Here is a 16,393-nt window from a genome sequence, read left to right on the forward strand (position 1 = left end):
GACTGTATCATCAGCTGACTTCAATTTAAACTTATCATGCCATAAAAGCTCCATCCATAAGGAAGTCATTCTGGGAAAAAATAAAAAAATAAAAAAAAACATGAGACGTTGTTTTAGTTTAAGCCCCGCCCCCAGCATATACTTCAGTCTGGTGATGTTTGAGACCTCAGATTGATCCCACACACCCGAGAGCACCATTCACCTGTGGACAGGTAAGCCTGCTTTCATCTGTTCTTTCACATACTGAGCATACCTGAGATATTATTTAACTTTCATCGAGCAAACAATCATGTGATTTTCAGCGTTAAAATTATCATTGGAAATGTTTAGGTTTTATAATTGTAGATTTGTAAGAAGAGCGATACATTCATGTTTATACAAATCAACTAATAGGAAAAAACTCAATAGCTCTGACTGCTTCTCTCTTACACACACACACACACACACACACACACACACACACACACACACACACACACACAGTGAGTCAGAAACCAATGCAATTTATAGAGAATCACCAAAATAATGCTAACAAATAACCTCCTCCAGTGAGCGTCACCACATATTGAGGAACCAAACCATCTTGACAACATCAGAATCTCCTTCATTAGTCAAATATTTCCCAGAACCAGATAACGCTGTATTTACTCATTCCAGTGCCTGTTAGCAGGAAGTAGAGAAGCTGTCCATTAATCTTTAGTTAGCGCTCACTAGCAGCTCTTCAGACACAGGTTTCTATTTTCCCAGAAGTGGTGCTTAGCTTCTTTTTATGGTTTTTTAACAGTGCACTTCTTTACAGCTCTGACGTCGATTCAGAGAAGACGGCGATACAACAGCTACACTTTTAACGATCTATAGACTGATGCATAACTGTTAATCACATTATTGTCCAGGTTACATTTCACTCCTATTGTAATGCTTCATTTTGTCAGGATTGTTTGATGAATAGAAAGGGAAAAAAAATAAAAATATATAAATAAAAATATATATTTGAAATAGAACACTTTTATTACATTATGTCTTAAAAATATGTTCTAAGATAATTTTGCTAATGTTCCCGATACAACCCGAAAAAAATTAAAAAACAACATTTCCTTAATTTTCACAAAAATCCCATAATTTTTATGTGTTTTTCTTGGTTTTGTACAAATGTTAAGGGAACATTCCATTTCAACATTTTGCAAACATTATGGGAATTTTATTTTTAATGTTCTCTGTACGTTCTGAAATAAGTAAAAAATGTTACACAAACATCCAACTAAAACTTTTTAGAAAAACATTCCATGATGGATAATAAGGTTTTTAGAACATTAAAGAACAGATGAATCTGATCAATCTATTTGAATGTTCTTCTAATGATACTGGAATAATGTTTGGTCATTAGTGTTAGAAAATTTAGTCATTTTTGATGCATTCTTGCTGAATAGATGTATAAATAAATAATTAAATAAATAAATAAATAAATATATAATAAAACAATCATCATTTTTGACATATTATTAAGATTAGTTTTTATACCCCTGCTTTTCTAAAGACATTTGTACATCAATAAATACATAAATAATAATAATAATAATAATAATAATAATAATAATAATAATAATAACATGTCTTTTTTTTTGGGAAAGGAAAATCTGCCAAGATGTGCTGCAAGGGTTTTCTCAAAATTATGATGTTCGTCTTCAACGGCATCATCTTTGTAAGTATGATCTTTGTTGAAGACGGGCCTTTCCAGGTTTCCTTGACCCAATTTTTTTTATGACTGCTTTTTCCAATGACCAGTGCATCCATTTTAATTATTTCTAAATAGCACAGAGCTTAAATCTATGACTCTTATCGCTTAACTACTTCTGCTGTAAAGGCCTCTTGTAAACTGAGCTACGGTAACTCTTATCAGATAAGGAATATAATAAAAGCTCCTTCACCCAGATCACTCATGTTTCCACACTCAAATCAATATATTGCCACATTAAACTGTAAAATGACAGTTTTCCTCCATCCTCCTCTTCCTTGTTGCAGCTGGCAGGCGCTGCCATATTGGCGGTGGGCATCTGGGTGGCAGTAGACAGAGTCTCTCTTCTGGGCTTTTTAGACCACATAGAAGACGCGCCGCCTGAACTGGCACAGCTGGCAAACATCGGCTACCTGCTGATCGGCGTGGGAGCGTTTCTGACGCTCGTGGGCTTCATGGGATGCTGTGGGGCCGTAAAGGAAAGCAAATGCATGCTGCTCTCGGTAAGTGAGCCTGTTTCCGTCAAATGTGTTCAGCTAAAGCTGCTCTGAGTGTTTCACTCTCAAAAGTTTAGATGCAGACAAAAATATTAATTTCTCAAATTTTCTCCTAGTTCTTCACCATTGTGCTCATTATCTTCCTCGTGGAGGTGGCAGCGGCCGTAGTGCTCTTCGTCTTTGAGCCTTTGGTGAGATCTGATGCACCATACCAGAACAAAAGCAAAAAAAAAAAAAAAAAATAAAAAAAAAATTGGATTTACAATTTTCACTCAATTTTTTTATTTATTTTTTTAAACTAATTTCACAACTAATTTTAAGGAAAGAGCAAGTAACACATTTATTTAAATGTACAACTTTCAAATTTGCCAATTAAGCTTCAATCAGGGGCCATCATGTAGCTACACCTCTGCATAAATGCTTTTGTTGTTGTTATTATTATTGAATAAGTATTTTTGAAAATAATTTTATGGGGACTGCACGTACAAAGAACAATCTCCAGGTTATTTTAAAGATATCTAGACAAAATTATAGAAATTTCCATATTTCAAAGCAGTTCGTAAGCACGGGAGCTAACAGGAATAACACAAATGCAAAATACTTTCTTAGCAACTCAAAAATCCTATGTAGTAAAGTAAAAAATAAAGAGTAATCATGTTATACAAAGGAGCTTAAAATAATAATTTGAGCCTTAAAAGATGTGAGCTTAAAATTAATTTGAATAAATACATTTTTCATGACCAAGTTCATATTGGCTATACAATATACAGCATGCATGGCTTATTTGTACAAAAATACATTTAAAACCCACATACACCTTATTATTTGATCTGTTTACAATTCCATAATCTTGTATGGTTGAAATGAATCTGTCTTTACAAGTACAGCAGAGAGTTAGTCTGTAAAATCAGAGGCTGAAGGTGAATTTTAACCTCATTCCAGGTTCAGAAATTTCTGGATGAAATTGAAGAAACAGTTGCTAAAAGCATTGAGGACAACTATGGCAGTGATGAGAGTTTCACTTCAGTCTGGAATAGCACTATGAATGAGGTACAGCACCAGCCATCATGTCAAGCAGTTTTCTAATATTAGTATCCCTAATAATTCAAACTGTTTGTAATGTGCATGTGTTTTTTTTTTTTGTTGTTTTGTTTTTTGTTTTTTCTAGCTGAAATGCTGCGGATATAAAAACTACACTGACTTCATGGGCTCTCAGTTCGTAAATACAACATCATTGTATCCTGACACGTGTTGCACTAGCAGTTCTGGACCCTGTAATGAAAATGCAGCAAAAACAGATGTATGTTACAGAACACTTTGTGCTCAAACTTACTACCAAAGCTGAATTGAATGTGTTTAATGAAATGTATGAATGCATGACAATCCCATAGCCTCACTGAATGGCATTAATTTAATTTTGTGAAAAACCAATGCGGCTTTTTTTGCATGAAAGACGTGTTGTTTATGCTAGTAGGTTGCAAATTATAAATGCATAAAATAAAATGCAACCAACCATAATTGTGCATTAAGGACATCAAAATGAAACAAAGCTGTGGTATGATAAAGGAAGTACAAATAATTGTGTAAGCAAATGCAGACATTGTACTGATGTGTGCATTTGATCAGTGTGTTTTTGCCGTTGTTGTAGATTGTCGTGGGCTGCTTCCAGGCATTAGTGAATCTGGTTGAGGACAATGCAGTTCTGCTGGCTGGCGTGGCTTTGGGAATTGCGGCTTTAGAGGTATTTGCTTCATTTTTACTTTCAACTTGAGAAATTCAGCACATGCAAGATCTTCTATGCAGACTAACATTCCTTATTATGCACCCATTGACAAAAGATGATCAACATCTCAGTATGTGATACAGTAGAATTGATGGTCTGAATTACTGGCATAGCTTTATGCATTACATTGTATTTTAATTGGTTTGATATTTATTTGGATGAATTTTAGGAAAGGTCTGGCTTATATTTCTTAAAGGTTTGCCAGTTTTTGTTCCACAGACCATCCTGTGATTAGATATTGAGGTTTCCTTACACATATAAGCAAAATTTGGCACAAAGACGGCCACTTTGGTTAAACCAACTAAAATAAAAGATTAGTTATAAAATAAAAACGTAGTTTTGCAACCAATATAGATTAAAAAAAAAAAAAAAAAAAAAAAAAAAAAACAAAGATTAAGTATCCATTTTCTTATTACTGCAAATGATCTATTCTATACAATATTGTGCCTAATTTGTTCCTTCACAGATTGCAGCAATGGTTGTTTCCATGATCCTCTACAAGAATGTAGGAAAATGACACCAGAACTGACTACAGACATTTCTGTTTACAGTACATCATTGTTTACTGTGAAATGTAACTATTCAATATTTTATCTGGAGTTGTGTAAATATCTGCTGCATGTATGAATGACATTTGCGCTAAAATCTTTGAGATATTTTGTTCTCTTTTAAATCAGTTTTTACTTTTTAACCTCAAGTACAAGCATATTTTGGTCAAGATATGATCCTGACTGCAAACATTTAATATCTAAAACAATGTTGTGTTGAAAACTACAGCTCATTATAGATCAATACATCATTTTCTACACTATCTTTGATACATAAAAAAACAACAAAAACAACTACATCCCCAAATATCATATAATAACTCAAAAAACAAAAAAAACTGAAGCATAAATTAAAATGAATGTTTCACATCATAGCTAGTTAATGATATGAAGCCTTGTCATTAATTACTCACCGGAATTCGTTCGAATGACCACACCTACACATCATAGCCTAACCCTTGATTTCCTCAACAAAGTACACCACACACCCACCAATACATGCCACACCAACACAGTACATGTCACACCCATGAATTACTGTGTGTTTGTTTTCCTCCTGAACGTGTTCCATGTCCTAGTTTTCTCCTGTGTTTCCTTGTGTCCACATTTGGTTTTCCTTTTCCCATTTAGTTTGATTGTTCATTGATTTCAGGTGTGTCCCAATTACGTTCTATGTGTATTTAAGCCCCGTGTTTCCTGAGTCCTGCGTCTGGTATTGTTTGTCCATCCTGTGTGCGTGCCTTTGGTGAAATAAAGACTTTAGTTTTAAATGTGCCCTTGTCTCCTCGCTCCTTCGTCTCCTTGCTCCTTCACAGTAGCATCAGCATGACAATACACAGTAGGGCTGCACAATTAATTGAATGCAATTGTCATGCGCATCTTGTCAGTAAAGCCGTTTCTGGGATTAGTAGTAAATCTCCAGCAAGTGCGCTCAGATGAAGTAGCATTTACTACACAGAGCCATATTTCACTGACAAGCTATGCAAAATTCTGTTCATAATTGCAGTTTATAAAATCAAAGAAATCATTCTGCGATTATGAAAGCTATTTGCGTAGCTTCTCAGTGAACTAGGGCTCTGTGTAGTAAATGCTGCTCCATCTGAAAGCACGTGAAAATATCACATTTAATAACATGTTTTTACTCACTTCATAACGTCAGTTGAGTGTTTGAAATAAATCCTTCTGTCAGATGATGGGCCTTCATCAGAATAAGGCACACAACATATTTTATTGTATTCTAAGCAGTGATAAAGGCTATGTCTATCAGCATTGCATTATTATATACTTCATTATAATAAAAGTGATAAGACGATCTCAGATAAACCATATATTGTGTAGTCGTGTGTTTATTAGTCACGTTGAATTAATGAAAGCAGTTAAATCTGTTTATTCAGCTACTGCTATAGGGATTTCCTGGGTTTCTTCTGCAAGGTGTATTTGGAGTTTCAGCGCAAGAGCGCCCTCTGGCCTTTGGATGGAGATTTACTGCTGATCACAGAACGGTGCTTCACTGAAAGATATGCATGACAATCGCAGCTTCTGCCTAATCACGATTTATCACCTTTGCCATTTCATTTCGATTAATCGTACAGCCCTAGTAGACAGTGAAACACAGAAGTAGATTTTATGCAGAAGGTAAAGTCCAAAACAAAACAAATAAATAAATAAAAATGATTGTGTCGGTTACTGGTGAGTAATATTCCAAATCTTTAGACCATGCGAAATCTACGGTATTAAAAAGTGTTAAGCTGCATATGTTACCTTAAAATGTTATTTCTGCTTGCTTTAACCTATAGCTTCATTTTGTTGGTGTAATCTAATGCAAGGGCTAGCTAGCATGTTAGATTAGTATAGCATCAAAACACTAGAATTTATTTGATTAAAACCGTGTTTAAGCTCCAAACTAACCCTATGATGTCAGTCGAGTGTTTTAAATAACATTCTGTGATCCGATGTGACTTCTAATCACAGAATGAGACAGAACATATTTTATACTAGGCCTAGTCTGTACTATAAGGGTTATGTCCCATAGCATTTCATTTTAAATATAATATTATTCTTATGAATAAACCTGAGATGGAAGTGGGGCACCTGGGGTGGTCAACCGGATTTCAGTGGGGGTTTACTGTAAACTATTGCAATATAAAAGCTTTATTTTCTGCCTTGAAAACATTAACAATGAGGCTTAAAACTTAAACACCACAGCACATACAAATAAAGAAAACAAATACAAAATGTAAATGAAAAACACACTTCGATGACTATACACATATCAATTCACTGAACTTTCTATCCATGTTCTCAGTCCTTTCGTCATTTCAGTAACACATCATGCTGAGGACACACCTCTGCGAACACACATACAGTATATACTGTATATTTTGTAATATGCATCACATATCTTGTTCTCTCACAATTTCAGCACTTTACTTCTGCTCTAGTTTGATTTAATCTACTTTAAACCTGGCACTCCAAACCTTCGTGCAGCAATTGATAACTCTTTTGATAAATTGGTTGTGATGTTCATAATTTTTCAGTCACTTTGGATTAAACATCTGCTAAAATAAATAAAAAAATGTTAATCAAGACACTGCTGTCAATCATTCAGGGCTCCACCCACAGAGAGACAGAGAACACTACAGTCTGTCAAGCTGAAAGAAATAATGTGGATTTATGAATTAATACAATAATAAATTATACACTTCAAATTTCTGGTTGGTGTGAAAGGACTTGAATCATTAGATCTTAGATCTTAGATCTATCTCTCTCTCTCTCTCTCTCTCTCTCTCTCTCTCTCTCTATATATATATATATATATATATTTTAATATGGATAAAAACCGACCAATGACAATAACTATAAGGATAACTGTAAAAACAGCTATATTAGTGAAGTGAAGTGTGGCTGCATGGCTGGCTCATTTTGTGTCTTTACAAATCAATGTATCATCACGAGCCACAGCATTTAATTTGGTTTTGTGTATTCATTTTTTAATCATCAATACATAGATTTTGTCAGATTTTAGCCATGATTCCCATCCACTTACATTATAAGACTGATAGACTGCAATGGTTTGAGTTAAATATCTTGGTTTGTGTTCTACTGAAGAAACAAAGTCACCTACATCTTGGATGCCCTGGGGGTAAGCAGATAAACATCAGATTTAAATTTTTGGGTAAACCATCCCTTTAACAAGCAGAATCACCAAAAGAAAGAGAGACACAAGAACTACAACTGACTTCAGCCACAGCTTTAGATAAAATCAACTGATATCAAAGAAGACGAAATCTCTGAAGATCTCAAAAGAGGAGGCTCGAACAACTCCACAAACAGCAGCAGCAGCATCTTCTCTCATTACTAACCAGACTGACTTTATTGCCTTCACACAATGTGGGTGTCCAGCAACGTGACAAAAATTTAGTAAAGCCGCATCTTTAATTTGTGCTTTATCTTACTGTGGCGTCTTGCGATATGGCTACAACAGAAATAAGACACAAAAAACACATTACACAGATAAATAATAATAATAATAATAAATGCATGTTAGATGTTGGTGAAATTACTCATCTAGTTTACTTTGCAACTGATTGGCTGTAGAGTATCTAGTGACTAGTAGTGAGGACTTTTACTGCTTATATTGAGAAGACCTGAGGATCTCCTACTTACTGACAGATTCTCATATTCAGAAGATCCTGAATGCTGAACAGCAGGTGTGGGAGGGACAGTCTATGTGACAAACACATTGATTATTTGATATATCACCTAACTTTTGAGTGCACAAGTTTTTTGTATTTCACTTACTGTGAGTGTGTTGTAAAGGTCATCAGATCTGGACTTGAGGTCAAGAGCTGCATATGAGCTTGCACTGGGATCATTGGTCTACAGGGAAACAGTAAAGGATATTTATATGTGTGTTTGTTTGGATTGTATTTAATGTGACTTAATTTCTGACAAACTATGATTTAATATGGTTTAATAAAGGTGATGACGTATTTTGTAAGGTTACTCTGTATAATGAGGGCAGATGTTTCTTGCTTATCTCTGGTTCTTTGATCATCTCACCTCATACTCTTGTGTAGTAGATCTTCTTTTTATCCATTTCCTGCCAGTAAATGAAACTCAAACAAGTAATTTCATTCTTTAATATACAGTTAATAATCATACATCCTTCTGTATTAGTTTGAAAGTGAATTGTTTATATACTCTTTATTTTATTTACATTATAAATAGTATGATGATGATGATGATGATTATAATGATGATGAATGATCCTCCAGATGTTGCTGCGATCACAATCACGTTCCTATCAGCACCAAGATGAACTGAAAGATGAAGATCATCATAATTAACAAACTGATGAATGATGTGAAGATACAGGAGTGTGTTAATAAAAGCTTCACCTGTGACAGTAACAGCATCTGATCTCTGACACTACTGTACTCAAAATATTTGTCTAAGTGATTAAATGACTGTAGATGTGACTGTGAACTGTTAAGAAAGTCATAAGAACCTGTTACTGAACGTCATAGCCGTTAATTACAAAACTGTTAAAATTTTTGTTTGCTTAACCTGACTTATCTTTTTACATGGGCTCAATTACTTAGAATATTAAAGGGTTACTTCACCCAAAAATGAAAATTAGCTTGTGTTTTACTCATCCTCGAAGAATCCTACGTGTATATGAGTTTTTTCTTTCAGACGAATCCAGTCGGAATTATATAAAAAATTGTCCTGGCTATTCCAAGCTATATCGTTGCAGTCAGCGGGTGTTACAGTTGAACAGTTCACATGTCGTCAAATAAAGCTTGCGCCATTCATAATAAAACATGCCACAGACAGCTCCGGGGGATGAATAAAGCCCCCTGTAGTGAATCCATGTGTTTTTGTAAGAAAAATAACCATATTTCACACTTTTCTCTTACTTGCGCTGACTGTCATACACTGAAGCAGTTCCAGCGGATTACGTAAGACGTCGGCGTTGCATGATTAGTGACGAAAGCGGATAGGAAACAAAACAAAACCCCGGTCATGAATTAGAAGTACAAACCAAGGATTTGTAAAGAAAACTGTTGGAGGATTTCGATATAAACCAAGAGGAGACTGTCATCCGCCAGAACGGATCCGCATATGACAGAAAACGAGTGTGAGAGAAAAGTGTTTATTACTTTTGAAATATGGATATTTTTCTTACAAAAACACATGGATTCACTACACGGGGCCTTTATTCATCCCCCGCAGCTGTCTGTGGCACATTTTTTATGAATGCACAAGCTTTATTTGACGACATGTGAACTGTTCAGCTGCAACACCTGCTAACTGCAATGAGAGCTTGAAATAGCCAGGACAATTTTTTAATGTAACTCCAACTGGATTCTTCTGAAAGAAGAAAGTCATATACACCTAGGATGCTTTGAGGGTGAGTAAAACACAAGCTAATTTTCAACTTAATATGAAATAACCAATCAATTCTTTAGTTTACTTTAGTTATTTAGTTATTTGAACTTATAGAGTTTAGTTGGAATCTTGAGAAATTTAATTGATTTGATTTGCAGTCGTTTCATCAGTTCACTTATTATTTGCAATAGAAATCATTTTAAATGAGATTAAAGAAAAGTAAAAAAATATATACATTTATTTTTATATAGTGAAATAATTATTTATTTGGTTAAACTAAGAAAATAAGTCAAATTAGGTTAAGTGAACTTGAGCTTTGGTTTTAAAAACTTAACGCTGGTTCATATTTACTTTCGTAAGTTTGTCAAGTTGAAATACTTAATATTCTAAGTAAACATGACTAAACTGAGTCAGTGGAAATTGATAATTCAAAAAGTTTTTTTGTTTTATTATTATTATTATTATTATTATTATTATTAATTTATTTTTTATTTTTTACAGCAGGTGGAGCCCACAATGTTTGTCCTTGTACTTAACATGATCTGGAACCTTTAAAGAAAAAGGTAAATACACCAAATAAAGTAGATACTCACACATGACTTTCAGCTGCACATCAGGTGATATGAGATAGTGATTGTGTTCCTGTACAGCACAGCTGTATCTGCCTGCATCCTCTCTTCTGACTGACTGCAGCAGGAGTTGATTGTTTCTGTCTCTTCTCTCAGTTAATGGCTGTGAGTTTCTGTACCAGATGAATGTTGCTCTGTCAGTCAGAGTGCAGCTGCTTTTACATGTCAGACTGACACTATGACCCTCTGTCACTCTCTCAGGAGCCTCCACCTGAAGATCTGAACACAACACACACATTATATCTAGTGCTGCTGTCATACACTGATTATTATTCAACATAATGCACAGAAGAAGAGCTCAGCCTCATGAAAGTCACCTGTGACAGTAAGATTCACTCCCGGATAACCAATCCATTTCACATCAGGTTTATCAGTGATGAATCTGAAACAGTACTCGTCTTCGTCTTTCTGTGTCACATGACTCAGTCTGATGGTGCAGTTCTGCTGTTTGTCTCCCAGATACTGAAGCCTCTGACTGTATTCAGGATCCTCAGACAGATCTGGAGACTCTTCACCCTTTCTAGGGTTTTTGGTCCAGAACAGTTTCATGATCTTATATTCAGTAGGGTATGAATAAGTGCAGCTCATTATCACTGATGAGTTCTTTAGTGCACAGATGTGTGAATCTCTGTATTTCACTCCCCACTCATACTGACCGTAAGCTCCTGAAACACACATGAAAGGGATCATTCACCCAAAATTATTATCTCCTTGCTCATGATGTCTCAAAACTTTATGCTCTCAACTTTTACAATAATTTTAATTTAACATGGAATATTTTAGGTTTAGGGAGATATTTAGGTAATTTTTATTTTTTTATTATTATTATTATTATTATTATTATTTTTTTACCTCAGCTCTGTCTAAAATTGTATATTTCATTAATAATTAAAAAAAAAAAAAGTTTGTGAAACATTAAACAGGGGGTCCAGTGATTTGCAGACCCCCAGTTAAATGAAGTCATAAAGAACAAGTTCATTTCAGAAAGTTTGACTGACTCACTGTGAATCACGAGCAGAATCACCAGAGAAAGAGGAGGAGCCATTCTGACTGATGTCACTACAAGACCGATATAACACACACATCATGAGAAAAACAGTCTTTAGTTTTGAAGTCTTTAACTTCAAAAACATTTCCATAAAGCAGTTTTCAATGAGAATATTTCCTATCGAGTAAATCAGTGGTTTCTACAACAGTATTAATCAGATTATATTCTCATATTAATCAGAGTAACTCTTACCGTGTTCTGGTGAGTCTGATCTCCAGCAGCCATTAAACTGATGAATTTCTCAAGCTTTACATTGTTTATTTTGAAACACTTGCGCAAACAATAATCTTCCTTCCTCTTTCTTGACTCCTGCCCACATGATTCTCACAAATTTCCGACAGAATTTTATAAACAAAAGCATCAAGTAAAACTTTTTAAAATATAGATTACATAAGTGCTCAGGCTCAGACTTGAATCGAAGACAAATTAAACTCTTTCTCTTTCTTGAATGTCTTTCATTCTGTTTCTGAGTAAATCAGTAAATTTTCTGAATTATTTTGAAACATTTATTTTGTAAAAGTGGATGGTGTCATTTTGACCACAGACAAATTCATAGTAATGCAGCAAAGTTGATATATCACATACAGAAATGTAATATAGGACATATATTGCCCTTTATGAGTATATGTTGCCATATAATACAGTCATGGTCAAAAGTTTTGGCAGAGACATAAATTTTGTGTTTTGTGTATACCTAAAAACAATCATAAGCATATCATAAGTTTTAAAGGCTTTTATTGGCAAAAAATAAATAAATGAATAAATAATAAAATAATAATAATAATAATAATAATAATATATATATATATATATATATATATATATATTATATATATATATATAGTGAGTCAATATGCGTTCTTGCCTTATTAGTTCTTGGAGTTGATCACAATTTGGGGGCTTCTGCTTCTCCACTCGCCTTTTGAGGTCTGACCACAGGTTCTCTATGGGATTGAGATCTGGAGAGTTGCCTGGCCACAGATCCAAAATTTCAATGTAATGATTTTCAAACCACTTCTTTATCACTCTTGCTTTGTGACATGGTGCTCCACCATGCTGGAAAATGCTCTCACACCAACCTGCTGTCATTCCTGAGCAAGCTCTGCACTGCTGGAGACACGATTCTGTAGCTGACTCCTCAGAAGGAGATGGTCCTGACGCTTGCTGGACACTCTGGGACGTCCTGAAGACTTCTTCACTGCAGTCAAACCTCTCTCCTTGAAGTTCTAGATCAGGGGTCGGCAACCTTTTCGACATGACATGCCATTTTTATTTTTTCTGGTTAACCACATTGCCAACACCTGTATGTGTGTGTGACAAGGTCAATGCATTAAAACCGTTCAGTTTAATCACCGTTCTATATTAAGGGTGCTTTCACATCTCTAGTTCGGTTCATTTGGTCCGAACCAAGGGCAAACAATTATACATTGTAGCATTTTTCAGCTTTTTTGGTTTCCTTTTCACACCACACTGATTGCTTTTGGTCCGAACCAGTTGAAAAGAACCAAAAATGCAGTCACATGACAACATCCACATCACCCATTGGCCATGACGTATTTCCTAAACTGCTTTTCGATTGGTCAGAATTTACGTGCGGGAAAATTCCAACATAAGAGGAAAAGCCAGCAAACAACACGGAGACAACACACTATGGAGAGACGACTACGCGGGCTGGCCATAATCTATCCTCCTTTTATAGCAACCAGTCTGCTCTTATAATCTAATTAGTTTGATAGTGATTTTACATGACTAGTACTAGTACTCATTCGCACTTTCACATCTGCTGCTGATATGATTAGTCAATTAATGTTAGCTGGTCATTTGGTGTCAGGATAAGAAAAAAAAAAAACAGTGATTTTTTTTTTTTTTTTGTGAAAAGTTCATTTTTTGTCCAATAAAGCTTTTAGCAATTATTTTAAGTGCATCTGATCACTCTACACAATAATCTATAAACAATGTGAATGAACACCAAAACAGCTTAAGCAGCAGACTTTGCAAAACACAAAATTGATCACTGCCAAAACTTTTGACCATAACTATATACCTATAAGGCAATATATTGCAAAATAAAAAAAAAAAAGTCCTAATAATTCACAGTAAAATACTGGACATAAATAAATAAATAAATATTGCCAGTGCATTTTAATAGTAAATAAATAAATAAATAAATAATTGGTTGTAAGCATTTCATTATCAGCCAATGCTGGAAACTGATAAAAAGATCCTGCAGGTTCCTCTAGTGGAGCCCTCTGAGCATCAGACATTCATGAAACTAAGCAAAATGACTTCAAAATGACAGGTTCTCCATATGTACACAGTTTTTGATGAGTTCTTCTTTGTGCACACAACATATATACATGTTACACATAATGAGCCATACCTGACACACATAAAAAACAAACAAACAACAAAAATACATCTTCTAAATGGTTTAATAGATCAAAATTCTTTTGTTAATTTTTCATCAAGAGGGTCTCTGGATGATGTATTTCCACTTTCAAGCAAATCTGACAAACAGCCTGTTTGATTTTTTAAATAATGTCACATATTTAACGAGTTATGTGATTGACAACAGTGGTTCTTGAGGTTAAGCCTTTCAGAATGAGGAGATTTAACATATGATATCAATATTGTATGTACGTGTGATGGATTGCACGTACATCTGCAAGATGTCTGTTAAAGATCGCTTCATCTGGAAAGCATCTGCTGTGTACAAACATCTGATAGACATCTATAAGATGTCAGTTTTACATTCATTCTAAATCATAAACATCTTAAAGACATTTTCTAAACGTCTATTTGACATGTGTTTGGAAACGTCCTATAGACGTACTGCAGATGAGCAAACATTAAAAAAATATATCTAGCAGATGTAGATGTACAGTAAATGCAGATGTCAAATAGAGGCTCTGTGATGTATGTGTGCTATCAGAGTAGGGTCTAAATCTCAATAGTGCAACTTGTTGTCTATTTTCTTTCACACTTTGCACAGAACTCTAGGGCCATGAGGCAAACAGGCCCACCAAGTTTTCTTCCAATCTAATAGGTGATCCAAATTTGTTGGCTGATGACAGCCATGTTTTTTGTGATACATGAAAGTCCTCATAAATCATCATAACAACTTGGACAAACACAAAATCGGATTAACGGTCAGGGCCGGCCCATCGCATAGGAAAATGCTAGGGGTGCCGTCCATCCATAGGGGCCACAGCGCTTCACTCTGAAACATGCAGCGTATTTATTTATTTTTGCTGGCAAACCACCAAAATAAAAGCACTTTAATATTTGAATTTAAGCAGAGATGCACCGAACAACCTGGTTTTATTTCAGAATCTGTAAACAGCATTAACAGAGGCCAGAGACATTTTCCTTTCATCTTGCCTCTGTATAATGTATTTAGTGTTTATAGCGGTAATCAAGGAAACAATCACTGCTGTTCCTTAAGCACCACCTGCTGACAGAGAATGAATTTGCATTTTCATTCAGCCCATCTGCTGTTAGGTATGATTTATGTAGCCTAATTTCACACACCTAAAGTCAGACCATGCAAGTTTTGAAATTATAAAGTCTAATTTAGATCAAAATATAGGCTAATAAATATATATAGGCTACTAAAATATAGGCTACTAAAAACACAGGCTACTAACCATATTCTTCATGTACTCATATTTTCATTCTTTCTTCTCTTTTGCTTAAAAAAAGTAAAATCAGCATCGGATTCTGCAATGAAAGGTTAAGATCAGTGCATACCTAAATTTATGAATGCCTGAAATGAAGAAATTAAGATTTAAATGTTAGTATTGTAACTGCCTTTGGACTATAATGTCAGTTAATGTCAGTTTATTTATTTATGAAATGTATTTATTGTGCAACCGTCTTATTTATTTCATATGTAATTTGCCTTATGTCATAAAGCTATGCATTTTCTGTGTGAATGATCAGTGATGGGATTGGCTGCGATGCAAGGGGTTTTGATTTTGAAAGCATGGAGGAAAGCAGTCATTTCACACGCTCTCGAGGAAAGCTAACTAATCTGTCGCCAATGCGAAGGAAAAAGAGGACGCATTGAGAAGAGGCTTTAGGTGCATGTTAGTAAAATAAATGTAATGATTTACGTAGACCTAACTTGAGTTTTGCTATTTCTGTAGAAAAAAAAAAAACATCACGTGGATGAATGATTGCAGAGCAAAATGAAAGACATTAAAACTACTTAAAAATGAGTGTGCTGTGTTATAAGATAGCAAGTGTTAATTATGTAATGAATTTGTCTTTATTTTCATGTTGTCAGAGAGAAGCGCAAAGTAGAATTAAAGATTGCAGAACTAACTAAATAATGAGATGAGTAAGACCACAGAGAGCATGCTGACCAGCTGCATCACTGTCTGGTACGTGAACTGTAGTGCAGCAGACCGCAAGACCCTCCAGCGGACAGTGAACACAGCTGCAAAGATCATCGTCATATCCGATAAGTTCAGAAAAAAATTTCTGGACACCGATTACCTAATAAAATGTAAGTTAACATTAATTATAAATAACAATTAAGTCAAACTAAAAAGTTTTAAATTGTTTTTGCTTAATGTTTAAGTGCAGTGTACTTTAAATTATTGTTTACCATACGTAATGGTTTTTTAATTATTTTTTTTTATTTACCAATTATTTTGATGCAGTGGTGTTAAATTAAATACAAATACTAACAACAACAACAACAACAACAACAACAAAAACACATGCATAAAAAAACACACGCACAACTGTGGCTATA

General features: G+C 34.6%; 1 protein-coding gene and 1 long non-coding RNA gene across 2 annotated transcripts; one reads left to right on the forward strand and one right to left on the reverse strand.

Moving 5' to 3' along the window:
• Nucleotides 1-122: 122 nt before the first annotated feature.
• On the forward strand, nucleotides 123-4,864 carry tspan34 (tetraspanin 34). The gene is made up of 8 exons (XM_019070574.2): nucleotides 123-212; nucleotides 1,629-1,699; nucleotides 2,020-2,235; nucleotides 2,346-2,420; nucleotides 3,172-3,279; nucleotides 3,398-3,529; nucleotides 3,878-3,970; nucleotides 4,479-4,864. The coding sequence occupies exons 2-8, from the start codon at nucleotides 1,643-1,645 to the stop codon at nucleotides 4,527-4,529; spliced, it is 732 nt and encodes a 243-aa protein (XP_018926119.1). The 5' UTR covers nucleotides 123-212; nucleotides 1,629-1,642; the 3' UTR covers nucleotides 4,530-4,864.
• A 3,121-nt stretch (nucleotides 4,865-7,985) lies between these two features.
• LOC122146428 lies at nucleotides 7,986-8,865 on the reverse strand. The gene is made up of 5 exons (XR_006160979.1): nucleotides 8,780-8,865; nucleotides 8,623-8,662; nucleotides 8,362-8,439; nucleotides 8,227-8,286; nucleotides 7,986-8,035 (listed from the first exon to the last, which is right to left on the reverse strand). It is a non-coding gene; the product is annotated as an uncharacterized LOC122146428 (long non-coding RNA).
• Nucleotides 8,866-16,393: the final 7,528 nt, after the last annotated feature.

Source organism: Cyprinus carpio, chromosome A1, assembly GCF_018340385.1.
Source record: "Cyprinus carpio isolate SPL01 chromosome A1, ASM1834038v1, whole genome shotgun sequence".
Lineage (NCBI taxonomy): Eukaryota > Metazoa > Chordata > Actinopteri > Cypriniformes > Cyprinidae > Cyprinus > Cyprinus carpio.

Bases quoted from the DNA above. Each gene is read 5' to 3' on its own strand.
- tspan34 (XM_019070574.2), top strand. From the start codon at position 1,643: ATGTGCTGCAAGGGTTTTCTCAAAATTATGATGTTCGTCTTCAACGGC. The intron at 2,236-2,345 runs GTAAGTGAGCCT...ATTTTCTCCTAG, and splicing joins GCAAATGCATGCTGCTCTCG to TTCTTCACCATTGTGCTCAT. The intron at 3,530-3,877 runs GTATGTTACAGA...CCGTTGTTGTAG, and splicing joins AAAATGCAGCAAAAACAGAT to ATTGTCGTGGGCTGCTTCCA.